Source organism: Athene cunicularia, assembly GCF_003259725.1.
Source record: "Athene cunicularia isolate RWA chromosome 9 unlocalized genomic scaffold, athCun1 chr9_part1, whole genome shotgun sequence".
Lineage (NCBI taxonomy): Eukaryota > Metazoa > Chordata > Aves > Strigiformes > Strigidae > Athene > Athene cunicularia.
Genome location: NW_020799110.1, coordinates 8,825,835 through 8,846,406, shown reverse-complemented (window position 1 = coordinate 8,846,406; position 20,572 = coordinate 8,825,835). Strand labels below are relative to the sequence as shown.

At 37.9% G+C, this 20,572-nt stretch overlaps 1 protein-coding gene across 7 annotated transcripts in view; it reads left to right on the top strand.

Moving 5' to 3' along the window:
• PEX5L (peroxisomal biogenesis factor 5 like) overlaps window positions 1-20,572 on the top strand; it is a 115,228-nt gene that overhangs the window by 73,786 nt on the left and 20,870 nt on the right. For 5 of the 7 annotated variants that reach the window (XM_026854818.1, XM_026854816.1, XM_026854815.1 and 2 more), the window contains 4 exons: window positions 11,391-11,502; window positions 13,320-13,529; window positions 14,666-14,789; window positions 15,954-16,050. In XM_026854818.1, the coding sequence (XP_026710619.1) occupies window positions 11,391-11,502; window positions 13,320-13,529; window positions 14,666-14,789; window positions 15,954-16,050 (543 nt within the window). The remainder of the gene's footprint in view (window positions 1-11,390; window positions 11,503-13,319; window positions 13,530-14,665; window positions 14,790-15,953; window positions 16,051-20,572) is intronic. The other 2 variants (XM_026854820.1, XM_026854819.1) reach the window with 1 other exon arrangement.

The window sequence follows — 20,572 nt, the reverse complement described above, 5'->3', positions numbered from 1 at the left end:
GGGGGGGGGGGGGGGGGGGGGGGGGGGGGGGGGGGGGGGGGGGGGGGGGGGGGGGGGGGGGGGGGGGGGGGGGGGGGGGGGGCAGGCTTTGGTTGGTTGGGTTTTGTTTTGTTTTCCTTGGTTGATTGGGCTTTTTATTTTGTTCTGTGTTTTGGGGGGATTTTGGTTGGTTGGGTTTTTTTAAACTCTGCTAAGAGATCTTTCAAATGCTGCCATTCAATTTTATAAAGGAAACAGAGCAAAGATAGCTAATATTCAGGTAGCTCCCCTTGTTAATAGGTTTTCTGTTGTGTGTATCAAAGACTCACTAAACGAATTTGATTGTATAATCAGTTTTCCATATAAAAGTTAACAATCCCATTTGAATCAATCATTCTTTCTAAGCTTCTTAGCATTAGACTTGCATTGACTTACAGTCCACTCCAATGTTTACTAAATAAACATTACAACAAAATGGCGGGAAGTTAAAGTGAATGTAATTACCTTCTGTTTTCTTTTATACCAATCTAAACCAGAATTAATGCAATTTTAATCGATATAGATAATATTAACAAAGGCAAAAATCATGCCATTTTTAGATAACAATTACATTTGGACTACAATAATTCACTGTACATTCCAATCTTCCCTCTGAGAACAGTGGCAATTTCTACACTGATTTTAGGAGGACTAGACCAGAGATCATGTTTTTGTATTCTTTCAAAGGATTCATGATAAATTCACTGGCAATATTTTTAACATCTCAAGCCTATCTTATTTAATTTATTATAAAAGTTTGAGTAGCTTACCCTTCCATATAACTTTTTCATCTATTATTAAAACAGGGTAAATACAAGAGTAGTAAAGAAAATACAAAATGCATACATACATACTTAGCAGTGCAAATATTAATTGGTTCTTTACTTCCAAGTTAAATATTGCTCAACACTATTATTGCTTTTAGGGCAGAACGCATAATTTCAGCAGATATATTCTCATGAGTATAATAAAGTTGCCTTGACAATATGCTTAAAAGTCAAAATTGGCTGCTTGCCTAAAATTATACAGATTTCTCTGTCACATAAATACATTTTCCCATGACATAAGTTTTAATTTGAAATTACCACGGGAATTGATGGTGTAATTTTTTCATAAAATAAAAAAGTATACTGTTTCATACTTTTTAAAATGCCTTACCATTCCATAGGCATAGAAACATCTGGACAAACATATTTTGCTATGCCAGTTTAATCCTTTTTTTTAAATATTGTTTATGAATAGGAATTAATTTTCAGAAATTTAGTGGTTCTTCATTCATGAATACTCCAAGTAATGATATACTATCCTGTTAAAGAGTTGCAAGCCATACACCGCAGTTGTTCTATACTTGACTGCTATTTGTACAGTGAAACTGTTCTACTGAATTCCAAGTCCAAAATTCACAAACAGCTTTAGTTTCAAGCTTTTCAATCTGCAAATACATTTCAAAGCAAACGCACACCCCATAACAGATCCCTACAGAGAAAGACTGTATAATTTAACAAGAAATTATGGCTTGGTTCCTATGACTGCCCACAGGAATGCATCCAAGACTACAGCCTTACTCTAGATTTGCTACAGAACTCTTTGTACTACAGAACTTCTTAAAAGAAAAATCCACAGAAAGGACAAGAAAAGTCTGTGTGATTTCAAAGTAATTACAGCCTGTATGCAAAGATACAGCGAGGGTACAATAAAAGATGAATTTTGTTGCATGGGAAATGAACAAAGAGTATTTTCAACACAGTTGAAGATCAGTAGGAATGGCATAAGCCTTACAAAAATTCTGTGATAATCCATGATCTACTCAGTATTTTAATTCTCTCATCTTCATAGCCTTCATGCTCCTATAGCATGAAGATTTGGTCTTTTAAAAGCAGAGTTGTGCATCGTTCATCTAAACTGGTATTTGGTTATGTACCATACTCAGAGTAGTGCATGAGGCTGTATACATGCCACTCCTGCTGAAACTCTTAAACTTACCTATGGATCACCTGTGGTTCGCAGAGAATTTATACATGCAGCTTAGTTCCATATACTGGCAGCCTTCTTTGCTTACAAAAATATTGTAAATTTATTTAATGTTTTTCATTAGCTGAAAGTAATCATCATAGTTGCCCCCACAGATGCTGCAAGAGCACAACTGTAATCCCTGCAGTGTGAAGAAACAGGACTCTTCTGGTTTCTGTCCTCTGCACCTTATTTGAGAACTGTAGGTCTCAAAGTCAGACTGCCTCTTCAGCTGGAGTTGCCACACAAAAAGTAATTTCAATGAATGATACAGAAGCCAGAAACTAGCATCATGAGTTACCATTTGTTCCCTAGAGATACTGTGATGACACTCGTGCCTCCTCCCACAGTATAGGTTTCTTCAGGGCTTTCTCAACAGCTTACTTTGGATTCTGCAGCCTTCCTGTTCTACAGGACTTTCCCAGCCTGCATTTACTTACCTAACCTGCCAGATCCATCAGTCCCCCCATCAACTAGAAGGCCATTTTAGGAGTACAGACTAGGTACTTTCATAAAGGGAAATAATTTAAAGGAACATTTTTAAATTTCTTACTGACTATATCACTTCAAGGATCTCTAAGCACGTAATGACGATGAGCTAGTTTTTGTCTTTGATCACCATAGTATTCTCCAGTTCAGTGATATGGGGGAGAGGCTAAAGCACAGACTGCAGGGTAACACCACAGAGACAGTGCATAGCCAAGTGAGGGAACATAAAAACCCAAAAACTTCTGACACCCAGGAAAGAGAGGCACTCTGTTTTAGTAAACAGCTTCCTTCACTTAAAAAGTGCATGGAGAGTGCAGATATTAATGCAACAGACAGATTTACAATAAATCACATTTTTACATGAATAGTAAAGGCCAAATTGTTGGTCACAGTCCAAATATGACAGTAGCAGTTTTACTCCCCTTCTCCCATGGCTCTGATCCAGTAAGACTGTTAAGCACATGCTTAACCTTGAGTTTTGCAGGACATGCTTAAGTGCTTCGCTGGCATAAGGCCAAAATGCAAGAGCCAAATACAACTACGATTCCCATGTTTAGTTTCCTTTAGCCAGACCAAGAGAAACAGAGGGAAGGAAATTGTGAACTGTGAGATATTTAGTTCTACCATGCAACAATACACCATAATTTGTATAGAATGCTACTGTGACACAGCAAGCCCAGCAAGAGTTATCACCAAGCAATGCAACTGCTGTTAATGAAGACACAACATAAGCATGTTGTCATTTACCAATTTAGACATCAAGCATAGGTTTTAAACACAGCTGGCATGTGAATTTAAATATCCAATACAGCATCTGTAGTAATCCTCCCACAGCTCCTCTAACTTCACACAAGCCCTCTGTTAGTTGTTTGTTTTAAGCCCCAGGGGGTCACTTAGCTTGTGTGATTTCAGGTAAGGTACAGTCACCTCTGATTCCCAGGCTACTCCACACATTTCCTACTACTTAGCAACAGAGTACCAGTTATCACCTGCTGAGCAAGACTAGTCTTCAGGGAGGCAGTAACACCAAAGTGCTCTTTTCAGGAGGGTGAAATGAGTTTGTCTTGGTTTTAGAGCTCCCACAATTCACATTAGGTAGAAGTCAGTTATACTGGTCACCCTGTGAATTTAGTCTCTGTTCTTGTGAAAACCAAATATTTGGCTAGCATGTCAGTTTTGTTGGGACATAAATTCACACTAGAGTGACAGATAAAAAAATATCATCACCCTGGCACAAGGATGAGGCAAAAAGTAAAAAGTAATGATCACACTTACTATACAATAGGAAATAAAGCGTGTGAGGAGGTCATTTTGATTGTGAAATATTTACAAACATGCTTGAAAAGCGAGTGAAGAAAAATATAACTCATACAATTTGAGCTTTTAGCACAAGACTAGTGATTTTGTCAGAAGTTCCTTTCCCAAACCTCCATCAGCAATCAGAAAAAAAGCTCTTCCTGTTCTTATCCTTCCAAGATAATGATCTACAGACACAACTGTCAGGACAGTACTTCCAGTTATGCTCTAGAGAACAATAACCTCAATTTCTATTTGTGGTTCCCATTTATCAGATTTTAGAAGTAGCTAGTTAGTAGATATTAATTCACTCATTTCCTCTTATCCTAATGAGTGCCACCAAAGATTACCATGTGCCAGATGTGTGCAGAGAACCCATCTACCAAGAAACCATTGCTATGGTACAAATAACTAGTTATTGAAGTTAGTTGATGCCTTAGTGGATGCCTCTGGTTAAATTAAAAGAACAGTATAACACTTACAAACTACTCAGATTAATCTAACTCATTTACCTATTTGTCCAGTCTCACCCAAGCAGCAGACAAATTTCTCAAAGTTCAAAAATACAAATTTCCCCAATAGAAAATCTGAGTTAAAAGGTTCCTGATTTCTCCAGTGCTCATTACCACATGTTCATTACCAGACCCTGAACTTTCTAGGTCAGATCATTTCACTGATGCAGTCAGCATCACCAGCACACTGAGTGGTCCTTACAGCAAAAGGTGTAAGTGCCCAGGAGCAGCTTCGCTGCTGAACTGCACAGGTGGATTACCCATTAGTAGTTTGGGGCTTCCTAAATTAGTGTCTTGAGTAATTCAAACAGCCTCAGGTGAAAAAATGGGTAGAATACAATCCAACTAATTTAGGTAACTAATATCTAAATTTTAGGTGCCTCTTGAACCAGTCCTTCTAAAATAAATTCCATATATAGCCAGTGGGAAAGCTAGGTGCCTTTGAGAGCCTCCTGAGGAACAGCCTAAATTGGGCAGGATCTCCCTCTGGAGTTGCTTTTTCTAGGCATTTATCTCTCCCTGTTCAACATGGAGGGAATTTAAGCACTTAATTTAAAAGAACTAGTTCACTATGTGCTCAAAACATAAGTGTTAATTAGCTGCCTATGCCTGACTGGAACCCCTCAGTTTAGGTTCCAAATAATTTATCTTAAAGACTAGTATTATATTATGCCCTACTAACAAAAAAAAAAAAAAAAAAGAAACATGCATTGTGCACCGCAAACAAATCAAATTAGAAATGCAATAGGTGACCGTATGAAATGGAATGTCAGGACCATACCTTACCAACAACCTTGGTGTGCTCCAGTACTCCCACAGCGTAAATCCGGCACTCTAGGAAGAGAGCATACAAAGCGCCTGTAGCCAGAGCAGGGCAGGTTGTGCAGATGAACATTATCAACTGCAAACTGACACTAGGCAAGAAGTTGGTCCTCTCAGCTGTTCCCCTGGGCACCAGACATGCTCCAGCTCCCTCTGCCTTAAGGTCAGACTTAGCTCCTCTGTGGCAACGTTTCACAACAGAATCCTGTTAACTGACCACCATTTTTGTTGGTTATTGTTTTTTGTGGTTTGTTTTGGTTTTATTTTAAATTTTAAATCAGGCTACTCTCTTGTTATTTCATAACTCTCTTACTACAAGATAAGATGTAGACTGAAAGCAAAGCAAAACCAAAGCCATAGCAATTACTGTATATGCATGCATAATTTCACATTGTTTCTGGCATGGTAAAACACCACCACCAAAAACAGCATCACAAAAGACACCTGCATTAAAACCATAAGACAAAGGCCCCAAAGACAAGCAGAAAACAAGTTTTGACAGGACAGCTGAGCTGCCACCACGATAGCAGCTGGGTGCTTGCTGTGCCTTACGCAGGCTCCCTTGCACAGCGCCAGGCCTGAGGAGAGGCCCAAGGCCAAGGCTCCAGGAAGGTGTTTTATCAGTTTTTTATGGAGGCAAGGGGAGAAGGTAGATCCTGGGAGGATTTAGGGGTGACTACAGGGCAGAGAAAGAGGTGCTAGGTGGGTGATTGAGGGAAGCTATAGCCAGGCTCGATAGCAACTAGAATGGAGAAGCCCCTCACAACGGCTGCTGCTCCCTTTCAGGTGCTAACGCTGCACCCCTTCCACAGCAACACCTCCCCTCCCGCCCCAGCACAACCAGGCCCACCCAGAGTTTGACCCCAAACTGGGACCATTCATTGGGCTCCCACCTACCCTTCAGGCTTGAGGATCACCCAGAGAAGGAACTGCCATAAGCTACCACTGTCACCTCCTCCACATCTCACAGCAGCTCTGGGAACAGCACAGCAAGGCCCTGGGAAAATAAAAACTCAGAAGCAAAGGCAGCTGCAGTTAATAAACTACATCAGCTGAATCAGTGCAGACAGCTGGGGCTGGGGCGGGCCACAGGGCACACGAAATGGAGGCCAGGTGATTTCCCTCAGTGCCCTGGGCGGTAGGACTGTCCAGCTGAGGGGACATGGCGGCCATGGCCTGGCCTCCAGCACAGCAACTGCCTGACCCGGCCTTTGGGCCTTGTCTCACAGCCTGGCTAAAGAATTTTTGCTTTCAGTATATTTAAGCAGCAGCCGTGGTGGTGGTATCAGCTATCAGATGATGCTTTTGGCTCTCCAGGTATCTCTCCCAAAGCACCAACACCCCTCCCCCCCCATATACGCTTTTTAGAACAAAAAATTCCAATAGCAGTACTGAGGTGAGAAAAACCACCATTTCTGTTGTGCTGTTCAATAGCAGAAGTCAGTCACAAAAAACTCATCTGAATTTAGAAGGAGTATTTTATACTATGGATGAGTCTCCTCAGATGTATCAGTAGCAGGGAATATCACCCTCCACCGATTTTAGCTATCTTTCAGTTAAAGGAGTGTGTGGGCTTTTTCTTTAATTAAAATGAATTTTATAAAGAAAAATTAAGTTCTTAGAGACGTTATGAGAATTTATGGCACTCACAGGCTAAATTAGTAATCATAAATCAACAGTTTCTCAGGCTCTGTCTATACTGCTTGGCACGCGTACAAATATTGCACACATAAATCCTGTGCGGCGGTGCATTGCCAGCCGCCTGGCTCCTGCTCCCAGCGCTGCTTCCTTCAGCACCGGGCAATGTTGGGTGCCTTTCTTAATTTCAGTTTGCTTCTCTCGTCTGCAATGTAGAGATAATACTCAGCTCTGTGGTGGTGCCAGGCTTGATTCATGAATGTTTTAAAGCATTCTGTGATATTCACCCTGAAAGGTGCTTGAGAACCATAAATTATTACTTTAATATAGATAATAGTTTTCATCTCATGAATGTTTTATAGCACTACTCCAAATTCATGCCTGATATAACTCTAATAACTAGAGCAGAGTTAAACTAGGAATAAATTTGGTACAATATATGAGGCAGCAAAATGAAATTGGAAGTGTGAGACCTAGGGCTTACCAAGTGGCATTGCATACACAGTAATGTCAGAAACCTACCCCACTGCCCACTTACCTACAGCAAAAATATCAGCTCATGGCACCCTTTAACCTGTTACGCTTTGATTTGTCATGAAATGTCTACTTCATGTCAAAAACCATCTTTTTCTAGTATGTTCTATTGATATACATATGTAGTTTGTATTTATTGGGAATAAGTACACTTGACCTTGTATTTGCTACCTGTTTTGACCCAGATATTTCAGTTGAAAGCAGACTATTTTTCACAGGAACAACCCTTTTAGCAAGACACTCCTACAGCTTCCAGTCCTTATTCATGGGAGCATAGAACACAGGACTAGGAGGGAGCCTCTGGGCCACAGCCCGCTTCTCAAAAGCAACCACATCATAAACAGCCATGTAGAAAGCTTGTCAAAAGTCATTTTAAATAGGTAGGCTTTTTGTCCCCCTACCCTAAAAATAATACTGTTCATACATTTCACTGCTGTGATAGTTGGAAAGATTCATTTAATTCCCAGACCAGATGTATTCATGGCTGGTTTAGATCTCTTTGTTGCCGTGCCAGACTTTCTCTATAGTTGAAATAACTTTCCTCCTCCAGTGTTATCTAACCACTCTCCCTTTATGTATACATGAGAATAATTATATTCCTACTCAATCCTCATTTGTTAGACTAAGCAAGTCAAACCCTTTTAGTCTCTCTGTAAAATGTATTCTTTATTCCTCTGATCATTTGGGTGGCCCATCTCTGATGAATTCAGTGTATATATTCCCAAAGTAAGAGAGTCAGAGAAACGTTTTGTTTTCTAATGAAACAAAAATGCTGTAAATGCAGCAGAAAGAAGACACAATTTAGTAAAAATTAAATGTTGGTGTTTGCTGGCAAAATCAATAAAGTGGATACTACCACCAATCTTCTTTCAGTTTGATGGTAGAATTTTATCAAGGGACTTTGAACAATACACTGCTGGTATCAAACTAACAAGGGCCTGTTGTTCAGCAGGCCTTCCTTATATAAACAACATAATAAAGAAATTTCTAGTGACATGATAACCAGCTTTGAAAAGAAAAAATATTTGCCAGGTATCTGCTACTTCATACTTCAGTTGAGCCTTGGAGAAATTCAGACCTTTGTTGATTCTAGTCTCCTTCCCCTCCATGACTCTGATTCTTAACATTATTGCTGGCTTCCCAGTGTTTATCCTCTTACCCCTGCAACAGGTTTGAGGAATAAATTGCATTTCAAGTTGGTCCTCAGATTTTATATTCTTCATTTGCTCCAGGAAGTGATCTTGGCTGTCTTGGTTCTCATAGTCCTTCTTCATTCCCTCCTTCCCCCATTCTTTCCTATTAAAGAAAGTTTCCATGGACTGTAATGGGAAACTTGGTAAGCATCCAGATCTTATGTGATAATGTACTCTATTGATACACCCTTACAGAAACAGAATATTTCCTAAGAAGTTTTTACATTTACAGTGATTCCTATAGAACTTCTTTCTTCCCTCCTGTTCCCCTGTCATGGGTTAAACCCAGCTGGCAGTCAAGCACCACGCAGCTGCTCACTCACCCTCCTCCCCCTAGGGATGGCGTAGAGAATGAGGAGGTAAAGGGAGAATTGTAGGTTGAGATAAAAACAGTTTAATAATTTAAATGAGATAAAACAATAACAATAATAGAAAGTACAAACAGGTAATGCACAATGAGATTGCTCACCATCCGCCGACTGATGCCCAGCCCGTTCCCAGCTAGTGATCCCGAAATACCAAGATCCCCCAATCACAATCCTGGAAGCGAGAGAGAACCCCCTCCTTCCCAGCCACCCTTCCTTTATACACTGAGCATGACACTGCATGATATGGAATATTGCACTGGCTAGTTTGGGTCCAGTACTTTGGCCATCTTCCCTCCCAACTTCTTGTACAGCTGCACATGGACAGGATATGGGGAGTTGGAGAGACCTTGATCTCTTGGCAACAGCTGAAAACATCAGTGTATTATCAGCATTCTCCTCATACCGAATCCCATACTGAATCTAAACCAGCACTATTCTAGCTACTAAGAAAAATTAATTCTATCCCAGCTGAAAACAGGACACCCCCCTCCAAATGGTGTAGGACTTTTCTTTATGCTGTTACTATATCACAGAACAGATCACTGAAGACCCAGTTGATCCAGAGGCTTTGGCAACATTTCTGCTGGATGCTATGTTCACCCAAATATGCAACTTGCTGTAAAAGTGCAGCAGCTGTTACTAATGCTAGTTCCTAGAATGGAACATGTAACTGGAAAAAGAAAAAATTATTCAAGCAATTTTTGCTGATAGATGGATTTAATCATAAAGAAGCTTTTAAAAAATTAAAAGTAATTTGAACAAGAATTAACTAAACATCCACCTTAATTTTTGCCCCAGTAGAAATGAGTAAGGGCTGTCACCAAATCACAAACAGAAAAATAAGGTCCTCTTTAGTCTTAAATATCAGTATTGGGTATTAGTGTAGACCCGGAGATAACGTGGGTACTGTAGAGGCATCTTTAATGGAAATCAAAGATGTGTATCTGGTATAAATGCAATTTCCAATCAAGTATTGAGATTTACCAAATTAAGTAACTTCTGTGCGTTGAACGAGACAGCAACCTGGACAATCAATTCAGAGAGTTATAAAACCACATGATGAAGTCACCTGTAAGGGGCATCTGCAGTCTGGGTTTAGCATGTGCAGAATTAGAGTTTGGGACAGTATCACTGCCAGATTTCTAAATTAAGTGCCCACATTTGCATGTTCTGCTACACACAGTTGGGCAGGCAATCACTCATCTGTCTTCCATTATTACTCATGTAAATTGGTATTTCAGTGCAAAACTGTGAGGTCCTGGGCAAATGAAGAAGTGCACATATTATACCGTCAGTTAGTGTTAGGTACCACATTAAATGTTTGATACATCAAAATAATGGACTTTTGATTTCAATAGCTCCAGTATTTTCTTGCAATATTATAATACAGAAATCAAGTACGGAACAACAGTGAATCTAAGCCTGTTTGCTGTAACAGCTTTCGAGGCAATCCTTCTACTGGAGTAGGTAAATGCCAGTAACTTTTTTTTTTTTTTTTTTTTTTTTTCTTTTTTCTTTTTTAGTCCATGTTAGAATCCTAAATTTAAAAGTGCAAATACATATGAGAGAACATTTTGAAAATTCAACAATAGAAAAAAAGTACAGAATAGAGAGGAAAGTAGAGAGGATAAAAGTAAAGCTGAAATAGCTCCAGATGAAAGCAACAGAGAGGGAAAACATGTTTTCACATTATTAAAGATAAAGTAAATGCAGGCCACACCATCAGACATCCATCCAGCTCAGCATAGGTCTTGATCCTCCGAAGATAAATTGCAGAGAGGAGTCTCATTTCTGAGACTGTTTTGTCTTTTTAATCCCTAATTCATGAAATAGCCTGTAATACAGAGATTTCTTTTAGGTATCAGAAATGAATGCATTCAGGCAATTACAATAAAAAGGGAAACTGCTCATAAATAAAAACTGTTTTATGAGTCTTCACACAGTCAAAATTGATGCAGGAATTCATACATTCACCAGGCTCCATCCACTGTCATTCGTATGTCTCTGTATTGCAGAGAAGTGTTTTCTGTCTCAGCAGGTTATTGTTTAATGGGCTAATGCACATTTGCTAGATAAATGGTACTGGGGAAGTTCTGTGCGGATGCATGTTAATTGTAAAAAAAAAAAAGACCACTTCCAAATACTTAAAAATCCCTGCTTAGTCTCCTGGTGATAGAGAATGCCAACTTCACTCCATTGATTTGAAGGCAGTTACATCAGGCCTTGTGTATATTTTAGCCCTATAAGCAATAGTATGCAATAATTGCTATGGGAAAATCACCTTGATGCTTTATTTTTGTGCAATTTGTAAAACTGGAATATAATTTTTCCCCAGAAGACTGACTAAAGTTTTTTATTTTAAGCCCACAGCTATTTGTACGTCTTCTAATTGCAATATCTTACTCTCTCACAGTCAAAAATAAAGCACATAACATTGTGAGAATATGTTTTATTTCTTTAAATTCTGCATCTCAACAACCCTCTGTGACCCTGGGTTTTTTTGTTGCTAGCTGGTGAATGAGCAACAAGAAAGCAGACCCCTTCTGAGCCCCTCCATTGATGACTTTCTCTGTGAAACTAAACCAGAAGCTGTTGCAAGGCCTGTAACATCAAATACTGCAGGTAAACAAAATTCTTTACTATCCCTCACCAGAGAGAAATAATTTTAGTTTTATCTTAATTATGTTATTTTTTTTGTCAGGTGATTTCTTGATTTGTTACTATTTGCACAAAATTACAAGCTGGTATTAAATTATAATTGCCTGATCTATTATTAGTAGAAAAAAACTTCGTTACATTTGAGGGCAAATCTGATGTGATCCAAATCGCATGTACTCTAGCAGATCTCTGGGCATGAATTAAAGGGAACAAGTTCAACAGGAAGTACATATCAATTTGACCAATTCTCAATCTTAATTTTTGCAAAATTTTAACCTATGGAAAAGCCACATTTAGTCTGGTTTTAACCAAACCCATTCCTTATGCTAGAAAGATTTTCTTTAATAAAAACTTGGATGGGATATCCAGGCTGAGTTTAGACACTTTATTAGTGAAAGGATCTAACACATTTCTTAACTCCTTTGTGTTGCAATGAGATAGTAGAGTAGATAATAAAATTTAAGAGTGAATCCTAAAAGCCTTATGAATTATATTGAATTATATTTGAGGTATGTTGTCCTTCGGAAGTGTTTGTAGAATTTGGCCTCCTCCTATTTGGTATTTGTGCAAAAGTAAACAAAGCAGTTGAGCAGAGCAACGAAGACACAATAAAATCGGCATAGCACTATGTTCTATTGCTATCTCATAAAATGATTTGGCTTGTTAGAAGCCATTTCATTAAAAACTATATACATGCAAATTATTAAATGAATAACTGACATCTGGGTGATTATTTTGACATCTAATTAATATGTGTCTAAAGCAATATGCAAGTTCCAGTAATAAAAACTGGAACACTGAATTAAATAACAATTGTAAATAATATTTTTTCATTTCATATATGACTAAAGGTATTACAGGGATGAATAGAAATATTTCAGGTTGTTTAAGAGTCGTGTTTGTTGTAAAAAAGTAAGTATCTGAAGATCCTGTATCTACCTTGAATATCTCTCAGATTTGGGCTGGGGGGTGGGTGCTAATTAGATCTATTTAACAACAAAATAAAAATCTATTGTTCTATGAAGATTGATGAAATTCAGTGATTTACCAAGGACACAGATAAAGCACTGCAAGAGATAATACAAACTGATCTGTAAAAAATACCTGCCATATAAAACAGTAATAAAGAGAGATTTCTATCTTTTGTGTGCCAAAGAATTTTAAATGTTACTTTTTAAGCAACTTTTAGATGAAGAGCTGAGACTGGCCATGTCTTCTATACTGATCTAGTCCTTAATAGCAGTAGAACTTAGAATTATATTCAATATTTATCTCCCAAATGACAAATAGCAACAACAGTAGAAACCATTACTAAACATACCATATTATTCCTTTGTGACCCAAGCAGTCCACCCAAGAAGCTGTCTACTCTTCAGCTCTTTCCATAATGGCATGTGGCACAACAGTAGTGCCCTAAGCAGCCGTTACCAATGCTTGATAAATCATAAGATTAAACCAAGTCTGATCTAAAAGCTCAATTGTACAGGGAACCCTCACAACATAAGAAAATCTTAATGCTACAGCCATAAGGCTTAAGGGGTCTTGAAGATTTTCAGAGGAAAATCCTTTTATGCAAATCAAGCTTTTTAAAACTGCATCCAGATAGGTACTGAAATCCCATGTCATATCTGAATATGCTGTTCATTATCTTTAGCCAGGGAATATACATCTACTCTCATCAAATTCAACCACATTAGGGTTTTTTTTCTAATTACAACAAAATTTTTAAAGTGAGCTATTTGAATTAAAACAACATTGAATTCTAACATTTTGTCTCTAAGTATTATCAACAGGTCTGGATCTCTTGGATCTTAGTGAACCTGTCTTACAAACCCAAAACAAAGCAAAGAAATCAGAGAATCCATCAAGGAGTGAAGGCTTAAAAGCTACAGCCCACAGAAAGAAGACAGACAATTCTGACCTTATCAGTGTGGATACTGAGCAGAAAGTCCAGAATGTCAGAGTATCAGACAAGTCTTCACTAGATTTAGGTAAGAGTGTAGCTATTTTATCAGTGCTACATAGCCTTGCTTAGCACAAGTTTTGCCTTCCTGCTATCACAAAATAACCAGCAACACCAGAATTTTTGTTGCACCACATTTTAGCAGGGAGTGTAACCTTTGTTCCACATTATAAACTCCTTGAGACACTTTAAACTTGAAAGACTGGGAACACGTTTTGCCTTTCCCTTTGCCATTATACCTATTAAGTTGTCACTAAATGTGCAAATAAAGTTTTGAAAGGATTCTTTCAAAAAATAATTTAGGGTGAGTAAAATAGAAGAAAAATCTATAGGGGTGTTAAGAGAAGTTGGTAAAGGACATAAATCAGAGGCAGCCCATGCTGGATGTCCTTTTCAGAACTGCAGATGTCAGAAATATTCATCATATTTTTAACTACTTCTTTATCTATGCATACAAGAGAAAAAAAAAATCCATTCTTGACGAAAGAGCTATATTTATACAGATTGAAAAAAAATCCTAACCACAACTCAATATCCTGCCAAGCATGATCTGTAGATGAGCTTTGGAAAAGGTGAATTTAATTTAGTTACATCCAAAATAAATTACTTGCAGTGCAACTGAGAAATTTGCAAGGTAAATGTAATTTATACCAAGGTAGCAAATGTTGCATTCATCACACAGAAATTCTTTTAGAGAACTTTATCTTCAAACAGGAGCTGAACATCTGATTTTTGCAAAGCAAGTCCGACATATGACTGAATAATATTAGTTGCCTACACAGTTATTTTTAAATTATAGTCACTAAAAGAAGTTTTATTTTTACAACTTAACTACCATTAGGAAATTAAAAATATCCAAAACTATCAAATAGTATAATTGTATCAACAGATCTAAATTACATACAAATCACTGATTTTAAATCAAGAGTTCCACTGATATTCTGACTATGAATGCTCATAGATTCAGAAAAATGTTGTTAATTCCCAAATATTTTCATAGAATAGAAAGCTAGAAAGGGGCACAACATTTCTGGGTACTGGACCTTAACTAAAATATAGTCTTTGGTGGCACCATTTTCTCTATAGTATACATTTAACAGAAAAGATAAAATTTTCTGCAGTAGTTTCTTTAAAAGATTCATATTTTATTTTCTTATTTTTCAGTTGATATTCAGACACAGCTAGAGAAATGGGATGATGTCAGTTTTCACGGAGAGAGGAGTAGCAAGGTCCACCCTTCTACAGAGAGAACATCATCATCTAGAGCTTCATCCAAAGAGCTTTTATGGTACAACTTTGTGCTTTCCTTACAAAAATATTTCCAGTCCAGCTTCTTAATTCACAGAAATTCTTGCTTGATGACAAGTCACATTATTTAATCTGTTATGATTACATTAAATGCATTCAAGCAGACATTTTGGACAACGTATCACAAGGAAGTACACCATAAAATGACATTTTGCTAGCAATTTTTAGTGTTGTGAAAAGTAGCAGGTGCAATTACTAAATAAATGGTGGTGAGAATTCTACAGAGGCATGCAGTGATCCAAAACCAACTACAAGCATGTGAGTAAAATGAGTAAAAAAGGATACTTGGCAGTGATTTGACAGTCGCTGGATATTCAGTGTATTTTGGTTTTGCTACCAGAAGGGCAGAATTTCTGTGTATAACTGGAAGAGGCAAAATAAAATACCCAGGCCAAGTACTACCTCTTTCACACAGTTCAACTAAAATTGCAGAGGATGTAAATGAGGGAAGAATTGGACTTTGCCTTTCGGAACAGTTCACGTAGATTAATTCTGCTGCCTTTCTGATATGTAAGCAACATTCATTCACTACATTATGCATGACCATAATTAGCATTTTCATGCAGTAGAAGAAGTCTTCTGACCAAATGATTCTTATCCTCTATCTTAACCAGCCCTTTATCCGGGTGCTTCATTAACTTAGAGCTTTACACAAGTTTTGCTCAGTTAACTTGATTTTTGCCTTCAGGGTTTCCTTTTCTAGGAAGAAAGATCGTTAGGATGTTGTGGCACAAAAAATGCACATATGCCAAGGTGAAGTCCTGTAATGTGGTGGTTGGTTCCCAGACACTGCCTGCAGGTCCAGTCTTGTGTCATTGCCTAACCTCATTTTGCCTGGCTATGAAATAGAAACAGTGGTAGGGGCAAAATCTTTCCATTATACTAGTTTCATGCCAATATATACCCAGGGCTCTCCAGGTGAGTCAGGCCTGACTGTTCTGTTGCATTAACTATTGCTTTCATGCAACTGAAAAGCATAAGACTGAGAACACTGAGAAGGGTCCTGGCACTTTTGATAACTGCAAGTTAAACAATTCAGTTAAAAGAAATAACCCAATTAATCAGTACATGCTTATGAACCTGAAAGACAAAAGGCAGCGTGACTTAGTGTGCAGTGATGAGTATGTAAATGCATTATTTCTAGGTCCACAGAAAACAGATCCCAGTCGGAGCTGACCAATGTCAAGAGTGCCTTGGACTCTGATTCAACGTCAGAATTAGAACTTGCACCTGCAACACAGGTAAGAGGATTTGGTAGATTTATTAATGATAAAAAGGCAAGTAGGAATTGTCTCACTGGGTAACCGTTCACATTCTGGAAAAACTACTTAAGGGATATTTTCAGGATCATCAGTTAAAAGATTCATACATCCGAATCTTCACACAGCTTCCACATTAATATATAATGAAACTAATTTAACTATGTCAGCATCTCAAACATTCAGAGTTTAATACTGCAGTGAACTGTGACCTTCCTGTACAGAGAGAAACTACAATTTACAGCATCATCTTTTTACCCTTTCTTCAGTTCTGAAATTTGGACTTCTAATGGTTCCCTCTCCCTGTAACATAACTACTCTCAAGGTCTCTTGGTCAACCAGGAATCCCCAGAATTGGGAAATGGCAAAAGAATACAGGAAGGAATTATTAGACCAACATTCATTATTAGTTTATCTCCACAGGTGAGAGAACAGTATGGTCAAAGGACTTTTTCCTGCTGGAAAGGAACTCTAAAACAGAGGGCTCTGGGCTGAAGACTGCCCAACAGATTTGCCCAATTCCACTGTCATATCAGGACCTTGTGGAAATGATTACTTAGAGTTATATGGGTTTAGAAATGTATGTCTGCATATATATGTACAAACATACATTTATATATGCATTCACATAGGTCAGGTTGCTTATACACCTTCTTTCCTGCTTTTTAACTGAAAGATTTCAAGTTCAGCCAATGCCATTAGAAGGTTAAAGAGAAAGTTCTTTGGTGGATTAACTTTTAGTTGAAAATAATTTTCACCTCTTCCACAGCTGTTTTTAGTCCTGGACTTCAAAACCTTTCTGTCAAATGGAAAATCTGGAAATTAATGGAAAATAATAGCCTTATTTGAAAATGGAAAAATGAGACACAAAAATGCCAAATGTCTTTCCTGAGATTATGCACTGGGTTTTTCAGAACACAGAAAAAGAACCCAGTTATCAGGATCCATTTCTGTGTTTTGGTTAGGAAAAAAAGTCTCCTTTACTTCCCTGACACCTCTACATTACAAACAGGAATTTTTTTCCCCTTTGGAAAGCATAACACTAGTTGTAATGCACGGTATCTTTCCTTTCTATGCAGTAGATTTATACATCTTAGTAATGTTAAAGATCTATTGCCTAGTATCATCCACTTGAGATGGACAGTGTGTTTGCACATGCTTTGTCCAGCTTATCTTTAAGTACCTCTAACCCCTTTTTGGGAGGCTGTTCCTCAGCCTAATAGATCTAAATGCCAGAAAGTCTCTGCTCAACCTAGATGTCTGTAAATCAAGTAGACAGTCACAGAATTTAAGTGCTGTGGCTTTCTGTAAAAGCAGTTACAAATTTAGTATATAACATCTCTACTTGATATGGTTTATTTCCTGTTTATTTTCCACTAGAATGCAGAAGCAGAAGCAAAAATCCACATTTTAAATTCAGTATAAGTTCAGTCAGTCGAGGCTTCATTCTATTTTGTAAAATTACTGGTATTTCAAAATAAAAAACTGTGAAGTTGAATCAGCTGACTTGAAAAACAAGCAAAGCATAAAATTCTTATCTGTTCTGGTACATTTCATGTTTTGTTTTGTTTTATCATAAGCTGCTTTTTTTTTTCCAATTTTTGATCCACTCAAGTCATGAATGTTGTTAAATTGGTAATTAGTGCAAAGAAATGACCTAAAGTGAGATTGCATTCTTATTCTAGGTAGTTTACTTAGAAAGTTAGTATTTTTCTTCACTGCCTGCTTCATCCTGCTTATACTTGGACTGCCAAAGTTGTCAGTCCCCAACAAACAGGCTCATCTGTCTTGACTGAGTTCTTAATCTGCTTGTAAAAGAAATCATGTTAGAGCTTTTATCAAAGCATATGTTTTCCATGCTTTGTCCTCTGTAGATCTTGTCTATCTCATTTAAGGGTAACCTTTGCATATGCAACAGATTCTGCCATACCCTAAAGATTTCATCTTGTCAAACTTGCTGCAGTCTTCCATCAGCAGTTTCTCAATCACCTTCATCATTCATCTTTGACATGTTAGATTTAGTTCCTCAAAGTGAAATACTAAGTAACTAGGTCACATTTTCATTAAAATTATGCAATCTTCTTAACTAGATCCTGTGTTTACCAGAAATTATGCCAATACAAAATCACAAAGGCAAGCTTTGAATTAATAAGAAACGTGTTTGAAGGCTGGAATGGGCAATAGCATGGTGGCTGTCATTGGATGTGGCCATCTTCTCAGTATTCTACTCACATCATACCTTACCTATTATTAACTTTTAAATTGCACTGGCCCACAGTATCTTTGTTCCTTCTTTTATCTGCCATTCTGGAAAGTTCCTTGCTAGTCTTTTATTAGTACCAAGATATCCTACATTGTTTGGGGTTTTTGGAAGGTTTATTTTTTTTTCTCTATTTATAATTACCAACTGCAGAGGGAGATAATATGTTCAATTGTATATGCATAAAGACTTCTCATGTTTTAAGTCTCTAAATGCCTCCCTGGGCATTTTAGATATTTTATTGCTCACACAGAATGCATACACAAAACCCCTGACTGTACCTAATTCTAATATGTCAGCACTCTTAGACAAAGATATAGCACAAAGCCTAGAAACCTTAGAAATCTGCAGTTTGGGGCAATGATATTTAGAATGCAAAATTTATTCCCCACTTCTCCAAAATAGCTACAGTAAGAATAATGGCCCTAGCTCTCTTTGGATGTGCCAGTTACTCTAATGAAATGAAGAGTTACAAGGGACAGATTTAGGTCATTATTTGAAGACCTGCCTAAAAGTTAAGACTATAATTTAAGCCTCTCACCAACAGTTAAGGTCCAACAGCACATAAGCAGACTACAAGCGCAGGAAAGTGTGTGCAAATGCATTGGAATGGAAGATTTTGTCCCTGAAGACAACAGCCAGTGATCAGCTACAGCACCTCCGCTGTAGAGTGGTGAGCATATCAACCCACAGTGTACGCAGAGCGTCCATGCCTCAGACATACCCATTCCACCCTGACCCATACCCCACCCCGGGCTCCCCTCAGGGAGGCAGCTGCAGAGTCCCACTCCATCACCAGCTGCAGAAGTGAAGCTCTCCAGCGCTGGCACTCCATTCCCATCCCCTCTCTTCCTGCACTAGCGAAAGGCAGCATGTTTGTTACATGTGGGGTCTTTCATTTCTGGGTATCACCACTCAGAATACGACTCTGCATTGTCTATATGTAAATGCAGCTTAGGGGGGTTTTGGTAATGACTTCTTTTTTTCCCTCTGGCTGTGCACTTAATGGATGAGAAAGTACATTTCTGTGGGGATTATGTGGGGACAATATGTATACTCTGACATATGGCAAAGGAGGGGACTTCTGTGCTTGTCCTCTTCCCCTCACATCTCTACTGCCCCAACAAGCTCCCTCTCCCCTTCTGCGGTTCTACTCAGTCTGAACGTTATGATTTACAGTATTGTCCTTGACCTAAGGAAATTGCAGTCACTGGAAACAAAAGATTAAAAAGCGGAAGTAATCAGTTTGCAAGAGCCAACTTGTAAATAATGAAAAGGGCAGGAACATAATTAATGTCTATCAACAGAGTTTTATGTCAAGGAAGCCAAACTTAATTCCCTGATCACATTACAGGTCAGGTTGATAAATGTTGCTGTTTGATATTCTGCTAGATGTTTGAATTAATATACCATATTCTGATTTTAAAATTAGCACCATACAATATGAATAAAGCAGCTGTTAAACAGATTAAAACTGGCTAACGTAAGATCTCAAGAACAGTATTTATTTACTAGGAATTATAATCACATGGGGGTTCTTCTGTGATTCCAAAGAGAAAACATCATCTTCAGTTTTATTGATCGGAAAATAAATATGCAAACCATTCCTGATAAAATTTGCATATCGTGCAACAGTGCGATGGGAAAAAAAAAGGAAATAAGGGAGTAATAAAAAATGAGCTGGCGAACAAGACATCTGTATAAATACATAATCCAATACAGTCACTGGAAAAATCATACATTTCAGAACGAGAGTGCAGGCTCTACTTACAACACTACGCTGGAAGTCAATTTGAAAAGACTCAGAGTGTACAAGGATGTCAACATCCATGTTCCCTGTGCAGTACTGTGGCAAGGAAAGTGTGCAGAAGCAGGCATAATTAGTGGGAGATAGGAGATCACCTGATTTCTGTACAGAGAAATGGCAAGACAGGTACTGGAACATAGGGTTCACTTTGGTTGTCTGTATGGCTATGAAAAAATAAAGCTATAAAAAAATAAGAGGGAGAGTAAAAGAGAAACAAAAAAGGTTGAAATCTGAAGAAAATGTCTCATAATGAGATAATTTAAGATCTCAATCTCTGTATATCATTTAAAACACAATTAAAACCTGATTAAAGTCATCACTATCTTTCCACAGAGAAAATCAGGGACACTAAAAAGTGCTTTAAACTATTGGAAAAAGAATAAGAAGTGATAGTTGGAAACTGAAATTTAAATCAATAAGAGAAAGAAGGAGGGCAA